Source organism: Cupressus sempervirens, chromosome 5 (assembly GCF_028749045.1).
Source record: "Cupressus sempervirens isolate cs-2001-9-10 chromosome 5, ASM2874904v1, whole genome shotgun sequence".
Taxonomy (NCBI): domain Eukaryota; kingdom Viridiplantae; phylum Streptophyta; class Pinopsida; order Cupressales; family Cupressaceae; genus Cupressus; species Cupressus sempervirens.
Genome location: NC_143122.1, coordinates 496,355,188 through 496,375,361, shown reverse-complemented (window position 1 = coordinate 496,375,361; position 20,174 = coordinate 496,355,188). Strand labels below are relative to the sequence as shown.

At 34.3% G+C, this 20,174-nt stretch overlaps 1 protein-coding gene across 2 annotated transcripts in view; it reads right to left on the bottom strand.

Moving 5' to 3' along the window:
- Positions 1–20,174, bottom strand: part of LOC149556896 (methyltransferase C9orf114 protein) — a 191,885-nt gene that overhangs the window by 57,024 nt on the left and 114,687 nt on the right. For both annotated transcript variants that reach the window (XR_016364811.1, XM_089831524.1), the window contains exon 4: positions 2,917–2,983. Coding sequence is in view for 1 of the 2 variants with exons in the window: in XM_089831524.1 (XP_089687650.1) it covers positions 2,917–2,983 (67 nt within the window). In the remaining variant the exon portion in view is untranslated. The remainder of the gene's footprint in view (positions 1–2,916; positions 2,984–20,174) is intronic.

Here is a 20,174-nt window from a genome sequence, read left to right as displayed (position 1 = left end):
GGTAATGAGAAGCCCTATCAAGTCCTCCATGCTCGTTTCCCCAATTCATCCCTAAGCACATTTTATTATTTGTTTTCCAGATTTGCATTTTAGAGGATTACTTGGACATGTTGGCACTTGGTAAGGTGTCATTTCAGTCAAATCACTTCATTTCAACCATAGATCAAATGTTGATCTCTAACTTAATCATTTGAGGAATGTATCATTGCTATAAATTTATAATCATGGGTTATGCAACTCACCCTTCTTTAATCATGCTGACTAAAGACTCAAGTCTTGGAAAAAATGTATATTGACACATTGTAGGTAGCTCAATGTTTTGGCCCCTCTTCATGGACTCACCTTGAGCCAAAGATATAATGGAACAAATCAAATTGCAGCAAGAAAAATGATCATATCATAGGATTGTTTGGTACAAGTATAATTGCAAGCATCTTCTGGGAGGCTATCATATCTTACAAATAGGTGCCCATGCACAATGTGAATCAAGATTTGGGAGATACTGCAGTGTCCCTTTTTGTACTAGTTAGGTATGAGGTTTCCATTAGCCTATTCCAAGGTTCTCCAAGGCTGAGAGGCTATGATTAGGGGACTCGGTATCCTAAGATGAGACCTAGTATGATTTTCATAGTGTTCTGGCAATATTTATATTTTTACCAAATAGTTTTTTTTTTTTTAAGTGTTAGTTTTAGTGATGCAGCTCAAGGAAGAAGAATCCCCAAAGAAGATGTTCAAACTTCAAACCTTGCAGCCAAGAGTCACATAGTGGAGAACACAAAGATATAACTGAAAAATAATCACTTCTATCATCAAAAAAAATCCACTTACGTCAGCTTGACATCAAGCATGTCAGGCTATAAGGCCTTCCTGGTTGCGGTCACTACAAAAAAACCAAACTCAGATCTTCCTCACGATCCCTCAGGTCTCAAAAGATAACCTCTACTAGCTCCGTCCTTCCTCTCCCCATACCTAGACACCCTATCACATTTCATTTATGCACCATCTTCAACAGATTGGCCTAGAAAGAATCACATTCCCCAATAACAGGAAAACATAATACAACTAGAACAACCCTAAAGACAAGATCAGCGGTTGAACAAAACAAGAACATAGAGATGTAATATACTAATTAAACCAGTAAATTTTAATTATGTGTAACTCGTATGGATTTCACAATCCATCATAAATACAATTACACCTTCTGCATATTCTTACCTTCTTTTGCATATTCTTACAGTAAACTGCTGATCAATGTTGGGATAGATTCTAACATTGAAGTATTTTCTACATATCCTCCTTGTGTTGACAATTTATTATTCTTTGCTGTTCGTCACATATTTTATTTATTTTCTGCTTAGCTGGCAACTGTAAGCAGAGAGGCAGCAAGTTTTGGCAGCTCCATATCATAAGAATTTTAACTTTGGAAAACAGGACCATAATTTTGTTTAGGTTGTTCAAGAATTAGTGTTGCTCAGATAAATTAGATGATAGTATAATATTGATCTGCTCGTAACATACGTGCATACATAATACACTGTACTTATTAGAATGCAGATCATTGTATTAATATTCAGTGATTCACCAAATCTGTTATCCTTATCCAAGTAAATCTTCGATCATATATGATCGAGTCATGATCATGCAATCTGTTCATAAGCATATACAAAATCAGATTGAAGTCTGATTTAATATCCTATAGAGATCAGCGACATTATGCTGAGGTTTGATTAAAATCAAACTAAAGAATAGACACCGATTGGAGATTGGTTTATTTGCATGACTAATTACAGTTTGTGAAGAGACACGTCTTGTGTAGACATGTCTCCTCTTTGAGGAGACACGTCCACCCAAGACATGTCTATCTATTAAGATATATATACTTACACCTGGCCAGGCAAGAGAATATAGAAATCAACAAATACTCTGCCTCATCTAGAGTTTGGCGATCAGACTTGAATATTCAGTATTTATAAATATTGAATCAAATTCACATTCAATTGAAATATATCAAGACCATTATATTCTGATAATAATCTGCAACCATTAAAACAAAGATTAGTAATCATGGAGTTCTAAAAGACTTCTGATACATCAAAATCTGATATAAATTTAATTGCCTTTACATAGGTAAACAAATAGAGGAAGACAAGGCCAAAGGTATTAAGCTCTTTGAAAACTTTGGATGAGGAGGTCAATTCCATCTTAATTTCTAGCCAGTTGAAAGATGTTTGGTGTTATCTTAATGGGCACTAAAAGTGTATTGTCTGAGTATAATCTCTGTTAAGGTCTAAGGCATGTTGATTATAATGTTTAAGTTCTCAGACATTAATGAAGTTGATAAAATCATACTAGTAATATACTAATGCTGCCACTGATGATGACGAATATATTTAATTAGGTATTATAATCAGATATTTGTTATTTGCATCCGGGCCACCATGCTTGGTTTTTCAGTTTTCCACGATTTCCACAATCAAAACTAAATAGAGCAATAAAATAAATTACTTTCTAGCTTTGAACTTTTATCTTACATATTTTGTTGAGCTTTATTTTAGTTTTTCAATCACTCTACGATTATTATTCCTCAACAGAGATTGTGAAAAAAGCAAGAAATAATTAAGAAACTAACCCATTAAATATAACATTTCCCAAAAAATGATTTCGAACCCTAGAAAATCTGAAATAAGAGTCTTAAAATTCCATTGTAAATATAATACTGGTTATCTAGCAGCATTTTATCATTTTGAATAAAAATTAAAGGAGGCCATTGACTGGAGTCAACATAGTGTCCACCCATTTCCAACTACACTAGAATTCAGAAGAACAAATTGTACGTAATAAAGATCGCCCTCATATTTCATTGTTTACATTTAGTTTCTTCTTTTCTCTAGAAAAAAATTTGAATATAAATGCAACCTTCACGATATGGAACCCACTCGTGCTTGCGTGCATGATGAGGAGCATCCAAAGGAGGTAATAAGCCCTGCAAAATATAAATTTCAGGCCCCTTAGCAAAGTGAGTGATTATCTGTGGATTTCTTATTGATGAAAGATATCTTAAACACTCTATATAGAGAAGTCACAGAAAACAAAAGAAAATATGAGAACCTAAAAGTATAAGAAGAATATAGTATTTTAACAAAGAACATTGAAATATATAGAGAAATGCAGAAATATGTATATCTGACAAGGGCAAAATTACAATTTCTGCATTCCCTCTCTTATGGTAGCTTGAAATAGATCCATCTCAGTCATTTAGTGGCTCACTAAAAGTCACGCATATTGAGAAGGGCAGGAGATGTGGGATAATCAATATCATAATGCATCATCGTTATCTAATATGTAGCTTGAGTATAGACTCAAGTGATGTCTAACAATTGGAACACTAAAATCTTATTAAATAATGAATATAAATTACTGTCTGCTTTATACACAAAGTCAACTTCAATAAAATTGAATAAATATAAAATTTAAAAAAAGAATATGAAATGAATGTTGAATCAATAAAATATAACAGGAAAATGGTTAGACTTCCCCTGTAGAGGGAATGAAGCAATGCAACACCCTACTTATATCTTGGCATCTCATCTAGAAATGTCAGAAAAGAAAGGTTTGAAGTCATACTGCATGTTCTCAAAAGAACAGAATAAATGTGGCAAGATTCATAGGATAGGAAGAACATTAGAAACTAGAACAATGATGACAGATGAAAGAACAGAAATTTACCAAAATAACTAAAACCAAGCCTAATCAAGTATATGAATCGTATTTACACTCAACAAAATTGCAAAGAAACAAATATATGACCTTAAATTCAAAAACTTTAATCTTTTAAAGGTTGTAGCTACAATATAACAAATGTAAACTAGTCTATCTTTTTAAAATAAAAGAGTAATAATGGTTTTTAGCACCCCTAAAAACCAGCAAGGTCAATCAGACAATTATGTATTTTACAATGTGTTGGGTGTGTTAGTTCCCAAAACCACAGATTGGAAATCAAAGAGCTTGCCAATTCTCCAACTAGATTCCACAATCAGTTTTGGCCAACAAACGGGAATGACTTTGACTCCATTGCACTTCAGGCTCTGCTGCACCTAGGTGTGTAGACCTTCACCTTGAACCTGATCACCTTGTTCGAAGCTTTTATAGAGCAGACTTAGACTTGGTGAGTTCTTTGGCTGGCAGGGTCCTTGAACTCGATCAAAATAAAATTGAATGTTGAATGTTTGAATTGATTAAATATTTTGTATAATATTTGTTAATTATTATCTCGGTACTTGCAAAAAGGAAATGTGTAAATTTTTAACTTCAATTAATAACCCCAATAACTATATTTCAATGATTTTGAAAGACCAGTGTCTTCGCTTATCCGGGCAACAAAGTCAACTATTACGAAGATTATTACGTACAACTCTATGAGACAATATTTCATAAAAATATCATCAATTACTCTTATGCTCTGCAATAGATACGTTTTATACGCAATTCTATTCTAGCCAAAAGGAAATTAACTTCTTAGGTAGGAAGTCCAGTTAGCCAAGATGCAGCAGAAACTTTATATGTTTTGCAATATTTCCTGTTGTTGAACACAAAATGCAGAAAATACCCAATGTAATAAATAAAGCCTTGTCAAAATAATCCAATAATTAAATTATTGATCAAAGGACGAATCAACATTCCAATTGTAATTTCTTTGTCTTAAGTAGAAATAAACAAAAGGCATTTTATTTATTATTGAAATATAATATTTGAATTTATATTACAAAGCCATGCTTTAAACTCCTTGTTCCTCCTTACAAATAAACATATCTCCTTTTGCTTCTTCTTATCGAATATGTCTTCTTGTTACTTTTTTTTTTAATTCTAACTTGTATTTATATCCTTTTTATGTAGAAAATGTGACTTTTCAAATTAATCGCACCTCTCCACCATAACAAATTAAAATCATGTGTTAAATCTGGACTAGAAACTGTAAATCAAACATCTCTATATATCCTAGGAAAAACCCTCTGAGATGAGGGAAACAACCCAGCCCCAAAAATGAATTATTTTATTTATGTAGAAAACTTCATTACAAAAGTCAGAGCTACTGCTCTATGAACCAACAGACCTTTCAAACACCTCTGAACAAGGCAAGTAAAAATGATGATATAGAACACATCTGAAAATATTAAATATAGAAACCAAAACTTCATGGAACTTGAACACAACTAAGATGAAAGACGGAAATCTAAGAGAGTGTAATTGATAGATCTACAAATCCTGTGTACCAAGAGGGAGCCGATTATATGATGACATTCACATGAAAAAAGATCACAAAAAGCCACACTTCAATGATATTGTAGCCATGAGATAATACAAAAGATTTATAACTGCTCTCGATTCCAGCATTTCTTGAGGAATGAATGGTGACAGGAGAGAGAAAAACACCCACAACGCTTGTCGTTTTTCTTAGAGTATCAGGTTGCCTTCAATTGATATTTCCTCTTGGCAATACATATCTGAAAGGAAGAACATAATCGTTGCCAGTTAATATGTGAGACCCAGAATAAAAGAGGTGGAATATAAGACACCTGTTGGATACACACACAAATTCCTCCAGCAATATGTTAATTCATATTTAATACACATTTGCCATTTAAATTGTAATATCCAGAATTTCATATAAGGCTAAATATTTAACACTCCCTCTTAGCTGATATGAAATTTAGAAACTAGAAGAGTATGCATTCATATGCTTATCACAATAACTCAATTATTTATAATCATGGAATAGCTCACATGGAAAAATAATTTATTCAAAACTAATAATCATGGATTTGCTCAACATGAAAAATTTGTAAGACTCACGGCTAAGCCTTTACTCACAGACTCTCTCAACATGAGTAGTCATGGAATCTCTCAACATGACATCCAACTCTCATTACGGGATTTCTCAACGTGATAATATCATGGACTCTCTCAACATGATATTCACTATTGCATAGTATAAGAGTTGTCATAGCTGATCTTACAATATTTATTAGTTCACACATCAAAAATGGTAATAGATAAATCTTGCAAAACTAGACTTTGTTCCATTTAAGTCTTAAGATTTACCATACCTAGCTTATCTCTAAAATAATGAAATTTCACCTTAGAAAGGGGCTTCGTGAGAATATTAGCAAATTGATCATCAGTGCTGATATACTTCAGTTCCATAGCCTTTCGGAATACCATGTCCCTTAAATAGTGATACTTGATTTCTATATGCTTTGACTTTTCATGGAAAACTGGATTTATAGAATCTTTATGCAGCTCTGGTTATCACATAAAATTGTAGTAGATTCAGAAGATTTTCCAAATAAGCCACTTAGAAGTATTCAAAGCCAAATAGCTTCTCGAGCTGCGGAGCAGGCTGCCACATATTCAGTTTCAGCAGTACTTTGAGCTATACATTTTTGCTTCCTGCTGCACCAAGCAATCATGGCTGAACCAAAGCTGAAACAAAAATCTAAGGTACTCTTTTTGTCCACAATACAACCAATCCAATCAGAATCTGAGAAACCATGAAGTTGCAAATCATTAGAACAAGAGAAGCTCAATCCATACTGTAAGGTTCCTCTGACATATCTCAAAATATGTTTAGCTGCAATGAAATGATATTTTCTTGGCTCACTCATAAACTAACTCAAAGTATTAACAGCAAAGCAAATATCAGACCTTGTACTGACAAGATACATGAGAGAACCAATAAGCTGCCTATAAGGAGTACAATCCATTAATTCTGAATCAACTGAAACTACTTGTAGTTTCTTCAAATTAGATTCCATAGGAGTCACATTTGGCTTGCAATCAGGCATACCAAATCTCTTAAGAATGTCTAGAGCATATTTACCTTAACTAATAATGATCTCATTAGGTTGTTGCCAAATTTCTAGACCAAGAAAGTAGTGCATTAAACCCAAATCTTTCATCTCAAATTCAGAAGTTAAATCCTTTTTCTCTCTCCTTCATGTGCAACATTCAAATCTGGCAGAGCCCTGTAGATTCAGAAAGAAAGTGCAAACTAAGACAAAGCGATTCAAACTTTGAAGTAGAAAACTCTAGACATTGTGGCTTAACCCCATAACCCAGCTATTTTTCAACAAAATATTTGGGAGATATTATGTGCAACATCCTAATCTGAAATTTGCTTACAATGTTTGTATCAGACACCTTCAGGTATCGGACTCTAGCTACATAATGTAGCACTTTCAGGCTCAAAAACTAAAATATAGATACAAGTTCCTTTCTGATTCCTATTTCCATATGTATACTTGGAGTTTGCATATCTATTATGTAGCTTACTATTTATGTTGATTATTGTTAGATTTACACCTGTATACCTAGTTCTTGTGTTTCCTTATTTTATCTTTATCCAATTACATCAAATCACAAAAAGAGAATCAATAACTCAATCCACTTTACCCAGCTCTCTAAAGGGTCTAAAGTTAACATTGTTACTCCTAAATGTATTTGTGTTGTCAATAGTTAAAAAGTATGTTGATGAATAAAGTCGATGAAGAGTAAAGATAGGTTGGTAAAGAACGAGGAGATAGGTCAGCATTGCTCAGTGAACAGTTACCAAGCATGGAGTAGTGTGATTAGCAATCAAAGACACCGAGCAGATTGACTACCAAACAGATAAGAGTTAACCGAGTGACACAAAGTACCGAACAAGCACGTTAACCGAGACAAAGCTATTACCGAACAAGAACAGCATTACAACCGAGAATATCAGTAGAGTTTACTGAGGCAACACAAGATGACATTAAAGTTTGTAAATCTACAAAATTCTAGGTGAACTGATTCTACCAAGCTAGAAACAGTTTACGAAGATCGAGAAGGTTGTGTGAGATTTAGTCGGAATGAAACATGATTTTATGGATCCCAAGGTAGAGTTTGAACCAATGAAATAAAGCAAATATGTATTGCTAAGTGAGAAAGAAAAACGATTGTAGATTTGATTATCCGAGCATTCCAGAAGGATCTAAATCCTAATTAGGTCAAATACAGAGGAAGTTGCAGGATTACTATACAAGGTCAATCCTTGAGCAAAAACTGTAGGTACCGAGCATATGCACCCAACAATGAAGACACCAAAGAAAAAGGCAAGGTAGATATTGATGACATTTAGAATCAAATGGGCAAGACCTGGAGAAAGAAGAGTGAAGATAGTAGAAAAACAACTAGATCGATCGATGACACCTCATCCCCTGGATTGTGTGACTCCACAACTACAAACCCATCCATGCAGGTATGTATGGGAACTGCATTTGAATCATTTCTATTTTACAACAGTTCCTTATAGTCGTAAAATGAAATCCAACTCAGCGTAAAGTAAGATGCAATGGGATAACTAGTATAAGTGTTGAAAGTTTTGTATGGTTGAAATGCATAACCGAGCAAGTTAGTGAGTCATTCATAAAGAGTTAAGTTACCAAATGAAGATTTGAGGTCGGTCTGAACATTGGTCGATGAAGTTGGTAAAGTGCGTTTAATGCAAATATGACCGTTGGGAACCCTAAAGGGTCGCCTTCACTATAAATAGGCATAAATGGTTTCATTTCTCACCTTGCATGTTAAAAGCAATGTCAGAGTGATAGCGAGTGATTCTTGTGAGCATTGTAATTTCGAGGTAGAACAAGCAAATTTATTTAATTATTTGAATGAATAGAGTGATTTGAGCATAATTCTGAGCGTACCCTAACCATTCAACCACTACTTGACAAAGCCCTACTTTATAGAATTGCAAAAATGGCATCAAGCTCAACTACAACAAAGGCACCCAAGGTTGCAGAGCCAATTTTGGTGAAGAGCACGAATTATGAAGAGCCAATTTACACATAGTATCCTGAAATTTCCACTAAGATAGAAGGAACTAGTGCATTCTAATCGTTGCCTTCGAAGCTTTATTGGTACAATATACTTGATCCTACACCCATTGCAAGATCAGGGAAATTTTTGAATATGAACTCTAAGATACTTGCAAGGCACTGTGTGTGGATGGTCAATTATAAGATGAACAGAAGCACTTAGAAATGAAGGGCTTGACAAAACACGAGTGTATTTGAATTGTTCTTAGCTGAGTACATGGAAATTCTATGTGCCTAGAAGGTCCTTTAAAGATCACCAAGAATGTAATCCATATGGTGAGTGGTTACCCAATCGGTGACAAGGCAAAGGCAGTTCGGGCAGCACCGAAGGGAGAAATTGAAAAACATACTAGAGTGACTTGGGATGGAAGAGGTCTCCAAGTTTCAACCATCAAAGATATTGAAACCAAGTTTGCTACTTGTGTGATTGCATACAGAATTTACCAATCGAGCAAACCAAACAGTGTGTCGTGCAGAGTTGTTGATTTGGCATACAAAATTGCACAGAAGCATTTCAAGGTTGACCTAGCCGAGATACCACTAAAGCAACTAGAGGACAACATGCACACTATCCAAGTTGTAAAGACAAATACCTTGAAATATGGATCACTTTTGGTATGCATCTTCTTTTAGTTGGAGTACAAATAGGCCAATTATATATCAAATCGGTGATTTTATTAATGGCTTGGGTGACAATTTTGATAAAGTTAAAACTACGATGCACCAAAAGATTAGGATTACACCCCAACTAGCTGAGAATTACAAAGATATCATATGTTTCCTAGCTGATATAGATGTGTGCCTTATTAAGGTTGTAGAACCAAGAACCTCATGGTTGGAACCTATGGGATATGAAATAGACACTGACCAAGCAACTCTAGCTATTGAAACTTTGTTGAAGCAACACCTTGATAGGAAAGCAAAAAGATTTGGAACATTTGAGGAAGCAAAGAAAAGAATAAAACATGAAATCATATTTCCCAAGATGGAAAAGAAGTCAAAGAATATGATAAACACAAGGAAGAAGAGGAAACCAAGGAAGAAAAAAATTATGGAGAAGAGGTTGAAGAGGAAGATGTAGAATAGCCCAAACCTAAGAGAGATAGAAAGGCACAAACAGAGGAGGTTATCACTCAGGCTACAAGATCAAACTCTTGTTGCATCAACCCCAACACCTCCTACCAAGAAAGGTAAGAACAAACAAGTTGAAGCAGAGCCAAAACAAACTAAAACATATCAGAAGAGGAAAAATACAACAGTCAGTGAGCAAGCCACCAAAGAAACAAAAGATTGTGAAGAATGATGGTAGTGAGAAAAACGAGTCAAATAATGAACAATTCAGAGTTGTGAAGAAATTTGTACCAAAAACTATTGATGAGCATGTTGAATTTTGGGAGCTACAAGAAGTTTTGGTTCAATGCATGTAGTGAAATTTCACAAGTGATGAAGATAAAGTGAAAATTGAAGAAGCCACTATTGATGCAATATACACTTACAGATACGTTCCTATTGAACTTGCACGAAAATTACCAGAATAATTGTACAACAGAATAAGTGCCAGATGGAGATATGCACTTGAGACTGAGAGGAAGATAAGAGAAAGATCCCTAGTTATTACTATACCCACTTTGACAGTTAATGAAATTGATGAAGCACTTATAAATCATAAGAGATGTATGGTGAAAAATAGATCACTAAAGATCATGATTGGCAGAATGCAAGAAGTTAAGGAAGAGAGCAACAAAGCATGCGAGAAGATATTTCACATTGATGATGAAAAAGAAAAGGTCGATATATCAATATTATCGAGCCTCAAGAAGAAACACAAGTACAAAATTTGGAAGCAAACCCCGAGGACACAACAGGTGAGGTAATTGGAGACATTCCACAAATAGCTAAAGACACACATGAAGAAGTTGAAATTGCAGACAACACTGAGCAAGATCCAAATGAAACGGTTAATAAGGATCAAGATGTCATGGATACTACAATGGTACCCCCAAGGATACATTCTTTCCTGAGCCAGCCATTGCACAACTAATGAAAGATGCAACTATCCCACAACAAGTGCAAGCATATCCAGCACCCACTCTGTTTACTGAAAGTGTAGTGACCACTACTGAGGCAAATACTAAAACTAATGTTGTTATTCATACAAATGTTACTAACGTGCCAGAGGATACCGAGGAAGCTACTCAGGCTCCCGAGCAACAACATGAAATAGGTAAGGGTGAAACCCAAGGCCACCGAGGAAGGTAAAGAGACTGCTACTACAAAGACAACAGATACATCTGCTAGAGGCACAAAATCAAGAGTGTAGACACAAGGAGAGAAAGAACAAGGATAAGAGGGTGAAGAAAAAGAGAACAAAGAGCAAGAGTACAACAAACTGATGACCAACCTCATATGTAAGGAAAATCCCAAACAGAAACTACAAAGTAACAAACCGAGGATCAGCCTCAACTTGGAGCAACAGCCTGCGGTTGGAACAAAGGCCCTCGAGCACAAGGAAAGTGAAGAGAGGAAAGAAGAGGAAAAACCTCTAAATGAGATGCCAGCAAAGCCAGCCGAGCAGCAGTAGGCTCCAACACCCCCTAAAGTATCACTTGGTGTAAGTTCACTTAGCATACTAGATAATAAGGAAAAAAAAGGAGCACAGAGGATCAAGTTTCTTTACACGAAAAGTTAATAGTTCTAATGTGTGATCCAACCAAGTTAGATCGTGATGCTATGATTAAGTATGGTGAATTGTTGAAGAGGAAAGCATTACACGATAAGTTGAAACAAGGAATGAAAAAGAAACAAGTACTATCTAATGTGAAAGACATCTTACTACAAATTATTCCAAAGATTCGGTTGGATAAAAAGGCACCTATCATGGATCACTTAGTCTCACTTGTACATTAAGTCAATGAACCTTGTATTGATGCAGAGGAGAGAATAATACAGGTAATTGAACAAAGAATGGAACGAAGAGATGAAGAGAGGATAATGGAGAAACTTTTACAAAAGATTGTCGAGTAGAAAACTGAACTTTCTATTATAGCTACCGTGTTGGAGAACACAATCAAGGTTATAATTCAGCTATTTCAACAACTGTGCAATGTTTCACACTTTACACAAAATGTTTTAGAGCAGTTACAAAAGATAGATGAAGAACTGAAGAAAAGTGCAGACAAGTTAACTGATGGATCTTGGTCATTCCAAGTTCATTACTCAAAGATTTGAGAAAGGAAGAGGTTAGAAGATTAGAGTAGAGGTTCTTGAACTTCAAGCACTTACCATTCCTAATTTAGAGGTCATTCAAAAGAATGTAAAGAAAGCTAAAGAGCTCATTGTTGAATTGGAGATGTCTATTACGTATAATATGGAGGATCTATTATCACAACTACAAGCTCAACTATTAGCCCTTCAAGCATTGAAGGACTCATGGAAGACTACATACGACAATGCTAAGTCCTCTTATCCAAAATTGTTTGATCGATTGTGAGTATACCTTGCACATTATTTCTGTTTTTGGCATTATTGTCAAAAAAGGAGGATAATCGATGATATACATAAAAGGGGGATATATAGTTATACAGATTGTACATAAGCAACGGCGGCAGTATGATAATGGAGATTTAAGGATAAAAGATTTTGAAACATGAGAAGTATATGTTGAGGGGAAGTTGTTATTCATTGAAGATATCAAGCTTTGACTAAGTATGAAAGTTTTTTTCACTAATGCCAAAGGGGGAGAATGTTACTCCTAAATGTATTTGTGTTATCATTAGTGAAAAAGTATGTTGATGAATCAAGTCGGTGAAGAGTAAAGATAGGTCGATAAAGATGAAGGAGAAGAATCAGCATTAATCAGTGAACAATAATCGAGCACAAAGAAGTGTGACTAGTAACCAAAGATACCGAGCAGATTGACTACTAAACAGATTGAGTTAACCAAGCATGGCAGAGTACCGAGCAAGCATGTTAACCTAGACAGAGCTATTACCGAACAAGAACAACATTACAACCAAGTAGATCAGCAGAGTTTACCGAGTGACACAGGATGACAAAAGTTTGTAAATCTACAAAATTCTAGGTGAATGGATTCTATCGAGCTAGAAAACGGTTTATGAAGATCACGAAGAAGGTTAGGTGAGATTTATTGGGAATGGAACATGACCTTACAGATCCCCAGGCAAAGTTTGAACCAATGAAGATAAAGAAAATATGTATTGGTAAGCGAGAATGAATAATGATCGTAGATTTCATTATCCAAGCATTCCGAAAGGATCTAAACCCTAATTAGGTCAAGTACAGATGAAGCTATAGGATTATTGTGTAAGGATGAATTGAGAAAAGATCATAATATGCATGAGAGAAGAGGATTGAACGCAAAACAGAGGTAAAAGCAAATAAAGCTACCGAGTAGGGATAGAGGACAGATTTTTGAAAACAGTTAAGTGGAAGGTGCAGGAATCATACTGAGCATAAAGGATTTGAATAAGCATTCTAGTAGATGCATTATTCCAGATCAATTATTCAATACATTGTTGTTATTGTATTGTATTCTTAAATCCCAAAGATTGGATAGGCCTTGACAAGCCTTTCTATTGTAAATCTCCTAACTAAGTGCACACTTAAAGGTGTTGGAAAATCCTTTTACAAGGTAGACTTTAGCAGGGCTTTTTGTATTACTCCTAACAGGGTAAGTCATCAAAAGTGACATCATTGTAAGCTCTAATCGAGCAACCTTTCTGCTACAGTAGTGAAGGATTGTGGGTGTCATCCCCACTGCAGTTTTCCCTCTAACCAAGGGTTTTTGCTAACCAAAATCATGCATCAAATGTGTTGATATGCATGTGATGTTTTTATGGTTGAAGTAGTTTACTTTATTTTACTTTCATTCAGCTCTAAATTGTTAAGTTCATGAGTGCAAACTAAGATATAAGGTTCAAAGAGTAAAACAGTTTTGAGGGTTAAAGTTTTAGAAGGTACTAATTAACTACTCCCACCCCCCCCCCGGCTCTCTCAGCACCTTAACTCTCCAACAGGATGGGGGATTATTCTTTGAAGTATGTTAATGTGAATGGGTTTGATTCCTAGTTTGAATGTTTAGACTAGTGATCCCCATTTGCGCCACTCTACATTTTGATGAAAAGGATGTTTCTTGTATAATTTCTGATTTAGATGTTCAGAAGTGAATATAAATGAAGACAATTTTCAGAATTAGAGACACTAATTCATCTTCTATGTTTTATTATTATCATTCCAATAGCTTGTATTGCTTAAATGGGCAAGTAAATAATCATTTCATTGCTCTATTGCATTTTGTTTAATCACTTACTCTATTCCTATAATTCAATATCATTTATAATTAATACCATTATCAGTCCCAATTATATAAAATGCATTGACAGCATGAATCAATTCCATTAGCTATTCTTCCTTCCTCAAGTACAAGTTTTATTACTCATTGTTGCAAATCCTATATCTCAATGAGAATAAGTTATAGACTTGTGGCTTCCCAAGGTTTTAAAATTAAGGATGTTGAGCCTAAGTTGACAAACCTATTCCCCAAGAGCTTGGGTGAATCCTATTCTCATAGGCAGCCCCTTAATTGTAGGTTTAAGGATGTTGATTTAAAAAGATAAACATGGCATGGAAGGTTTGCGTGGCATTGCTCGTGTAGTGGATAAAAACACTATGAAATTGGCTAGATGTTATAAATTTATTAAAGAATGTAATGTAGATTTAAAATGACGAACATGGCATGGAAGGTTTGTATACCATTGCTCGCTTACTGGGTAAACACACATGAACTTAGTTAGTTGTTATTAAATTTTTATCAACTTGTCTTAGTTAGTTTAGGTAATTTCTATTTCCAACTTTTGTTTTAAGTTTGCTTCTTTTAGAAACAACATAATGTCATTGCCTATATGTTAGTGAACAGGTTTGTCCTTTCAAAAACACCTTCACAAATGACTCTCGAATACCCAAAAAAGAAAAACTCTAAAACCAACAATAGAGTTACTTGCAATTATCTTGTCAAGTGCTCTCTGAATTTTGAAATAAAGGTACAACTCCCTCCTTTTGATTCAAAATAAATAATTTTCTGATATGCCTTTAACCCAGAAGGCAATGAAGGAACCCTAACATCCATTTATCAACATGACTGAATATTAAAATGAGGAGTAAATGAACAATTTAACTTCCTCCCTCGGAACCTTCAAACTCCAAAAAAAACAAGTTTCCAATATGCAACAAAAGAAAAGCCAAAACTTTCACAAGTGATCGATATCCACAAGAACATAAACTACTACAGAGTAAACAATAATATCTACTCCACAAAGTTCAACATATAAAACTGCATAATTTTATATTACTTTGTCATAGCTTCCGAAAAACATGTACAAAGTTTAAAGCATAAATACTTAAACAAAAGTAGTTCTGATTTCGTATCTATGGAGGGACGAACCCTTTCTCATTACAATTTTGAAAACCTAAAATTGTCTTCCCTTTCCTTCAGAAGTGCAGACCTATGAAATGGGAGAAGAACCCTCTTACAATAGAATTTCCTACTTTTAAAGAAATCCTACCCAAGTAGTTCCCCAACTACCTATAACTTCTTGTCACAAATCTTTTATCTCTTAGGCACATTACAACAATTATTAATTCTATTAAGAATTAATTATTGCTTTTCCAACCTAGCCCATCTCCCAAAATTTCTACCTGTACAGGTTTTCCACAAATGCCTCATGTTACAATAATAATTAATTCTTTTAAATTCTTTTTTTCACTTTTATCTTACCTCCCTTATCTCTTTTCCCATTACAATAATAATTAATCCTTATTGAATTAATTATTTGAGAGATCTATTTAAATTCATTTGGTATTTGATTATTTTGCATTTGAATATTTTAATATTTAATTCTTTAAAGAATTAAATAACATATAATGAAAAATAATTTATAAATTATCTTTAAAAGCTTACCTTTTATATTTTCTCACATAGTTGAATGGAAGGGAAATATTTAGGGTTTCTAATCCCTAGGTAACATTATACAATGTAACCTCCATCTTCATTATTGAATATACAATTACTATTACATGGTATCAAAGCAGGTCAATGGAGATATAAAATTTGCCAAAAACTTTAAATAAAAATTCTAGCCTCTTACTTCTCTAATGAAAAAATTAAGTCACAATTTTTTAGGGTTTTTGCACAAATCGTGGGGCATTTTCATCTACAATTTCAAGGGCTTTTTGCAAACAACACACCCTTTTTCAATGTCGAAGGTTTTTGCAATTCTTTGCATATTTGGTCTCTTTCGTCCACACAATGATTTTTGCATCTTTCCTATGTGATGACCATTCATTCCTATCTTGCCTATCAATCTATTTTTTAGGGTCAATATTTTTCCATGTATTCAACTAACGACTAGTGATTGTTTGTGAATTTTCCATGATTTGTGTTAGGGTTGTTTTGGCATTTTCTCTGTGAGTTTTTGTGACCTCTCAAACACTTTCCATGATCTCTTCGACCCTTTCCATGGTTTTTTCAAGGCATCTTGCTCATGTTTTCAAAGGTTCCCAAGTTTCATCAAATCTTCCTCTCAAGACCACCAAATGGGATTTTCTAGCAATTGTGTTTGCTTTCTCTATTTCCCTATGACCTACATGACATGACTAAGGTTTTTTGACAAATACTAAGGACTTGTGGTCGACCTACACATTTTGGTCAAGGTTTATTTGTTGACATTTCTGTAAATGCTAGGATTTTCCAAGTTTCCTCAAAATCAAGGATTCTAGATGGGTTTTTGTAAAAACAATTCTCATAAAAATTATATATGGCTTTAATATTTTCTCCTTATTATATTCTAAATAGGTTTTATAATTTTTTCCTTAAAAAGTTCTGGTAAGGTTTTATGATTTTTTTCCTCAACAAATTATTGTGGGTTTTGTGCGATTTTTTCCCAAAACTCATGATCAAACACTTTTGTTTCTTGCCCTGTCGTACAAAAAACCTACGATCTTTCTTTGCAAGAGAGTTTTTTAATTTTTTCAACAAGAAATCATGCTTGACGTTTCAGTGTTTGGGTTTCAACGACTTTTTCTAAACAATAACTATGGGTTTTGATCAATATTTGTCCGTACAAATTGTGTCTAGATTTGATCAATTTTTAACCTAAAAAATGTCCTCTGGTTTTTTTAATTTTTCTCCTTCAAAATTGTTTCTAGGTTTTATAAATTTTTCTTCAAAAATTACTATTGGGTTTTTTTTTTTTTTAACCTAAAAATACAGACAATTTTTCCTAAGTAATCCTAGCATTACATCAAGGGTTTGATGATTTTCTCTACAAAAATTATTTCTTTCTATTTGTTTTGGATCATAAAACTCAATTGCAAAAGGTTTTGCAAATTTTTTAACTAAAATCATGCCTATTTTTTTGAAGCATGGGAGTATTTGATGATTTTCTCCTCAAAATTGTAGTTTCAATTTCAGCACTGCCTCTGGCTATGGGGAGAGGCAATTTTGTTAATCCAAGATTAGGTTGGAAGGATTTTGGTTATCTTGGTCATTTCTAGAAGTTTTGTAGACTCAAGGAGGGTCTCAACAACATTCTCATTGTTTTGAAGAGAAGGGGGACATCCTTCTCTATTTATTTGTGATCGGAAGGGGGCATCCTTCTATGCATCTGTGACCAAAAGACCTACAAATTATGTCTCCGGTATGCTTAGAAAAATGACCATTAAGGAAGGGGATTAAATTTTGTAATGTACCTTTAATCATCATCTATTTTTTTAGGTACTTTCTATTTCCAACTTTCATTTATGTTTGTTTCTTTTAGAAACATTGTAATGGAATTGCCTATATAATGTAACCTTTGTATTCATTATTCATATACAATTACCATTATAGTTGTGTTGAGGTGCTTGGACATACTACTATTTCAAATCATCATCTATACCTAATGGGTCTACATACACATCCTCTATCGTGCCTACCTCAACACAAAATGGTAATGCTACAAATCTTAGTAGCTGCAGGAATCCTACTAATAAATATGCTTATATGCCACCTTTAACAAATCTCTCTTTTATTTCTCAACCAATTCCTTCACCTACCTACCACAAAGTTCCATATACCCATCATACTACACCTTCAAATCCTCCATTAGAATCAAATCTCTCTCAATCCAATTCATCCACCAAAGCTACCATGAACCATTTGTTGCAAAATGTCTCATCTTTACAAAAACAATTGGCTACCAGAACCCAACCTAAATCCAATATTCCTAAGTAGTATGTCACTAATCCACTTTCCATTGACATGACATTGAGGTTCCCCATTTGGAGAAACATAATGGACAAGGTGAACCCACACACATGAGAAAACATTTTCGACTTTATGTAGTGACTTTTACCATCACTAAAGACTTCACGTAAAATAGTTCCCGTGTTCCATAACAGATAAGCTTTGGATAGGTTTTTCTCGTTGTTTGCTTATTCAATTGACTCTGCTAAAACATGGTAGCATTAATCAGAATTCAAGGATAAACTGCCAAAATGTATGCATATGTGTGTGTACCAGTTGTTCATATGAACTGGTATATATGCATACACACACTTATACTTAGTTATCTTGCCATTAAATATTTCAGGATTATCCTTGCATTAACTGATCAACCTAAGCATACAAAGCTGACCTATCAGATTATTGTTATCTCTTGGATCAGATTGTACATCCCTGATCTATATCTATCATATGTGCATCAGGATGGATCACATGAAATGATCCACTACCATCAGAGGATGTGAATGAACTGTTTAGCATGTAATCATGCCCACTAACCATCGGATGCATTTGAAAAATGACACAATGGTTAATCCACAAACTATCGGATTTGTTTGTTAATTAGAATTTGGCTTCGTGCCTCTTCAAATAGATATTTGCCTGAACAATCACATCCATTCCTCCTTATGTCTTTTGATGGCACTATATATGTTGACCGATCACAAAGAGGAGATCATCGAAATAAATAAATGTTCTGCCTCTTGGAGATCAAACACCACTAGTTCTGATTCAGACCTGTGAATTTATATTCAGTATTTTTCAATACTGATTGAGCATTTTAACATGGTATCAGAGCAATGTTCGAGCTTGGGAGCTTGGATTGTAAGTCAGTTTTGGAGGAATAATATGTTTGAGCAGATCGCCTGCAATGTCATCACAAAGGATAAGCGCAGTCAAACCGAACAGACAGTGCAAATACATTTGCAGATATCCTCATCAAAACAAGTTTATATTAGATTTGAACAGTTTTGGCTAAGCAGTGAAAGCCTTCAAGTTATGAAGACTTATGTCAGTCTTCAGCTTATCCATTTCTTAACATGCATCAAAATTATTTCTTGAAAGCATCAAATCTTGTATACTTGCCGCCACCATCTTGGTTACTTTTAAGGCTATCAAAACATTGTTATTATATAGTCGTAACCTTTGAGTTGACCGGCAGGTGTTTGATACAATCTTAGAACTCCCAACAATATCTCATGTTGAGTGTATTTGCATCTCTTGTCACCAAATGACTTCCAGTTTGCTGAAAACAATTCCAGTATTTAGAGCTGCTGTAGTTTATACAGTATGAAAGGGACCAGTCATCAAATCAGATTCGAAGTTTCTTAGACCAACATGATGAGTAACTAAAAATGATACAACTATGTGAACTGAAGCATCATTAGAAAGTAAAAGTTGGTCTGCATTCTTCAGTTGGTCTAATTTTTTTAGCGATAAAATCTTGTAATTGCTTACTGCCAGTATTAAGTTATCAACCTGAAACTGAAGCATTTGTCATGAGCAATGAATGTCAGAGTAAAGAATTTGTAAATGGATAATAAAATAAAATATATGCAGAGGGAAGCAAAGGTGCATAATTCCCCCACCTGAGAGTTGTCGTTGTTATCATTGGAAAAGAGTAAAATAGAAAAAGCGTTAATAACATATATTTTGAATTCATTAAATGTGGGGCCGTTGCAAAGGATATAAAATCTGACTCACCTTTTCCGTCCAACCCAGGCGGATACTGTAAGTTTTCTGCAAATTCTGATCAACAAATACTGATATAATGCCTTTAGTCTTGCTGAAGATGGTCTTTAAAATATACCAGACCGTATACCAAGTGTTCTTGCTATGATGTATAGTTCTGCAATAAATATTTATTTCTGCTATAAAGCGTATGAGGTAGTAAATGCTAAAGGAGCAGACTACTTGTAATGTGTGTACTTTATCCACAT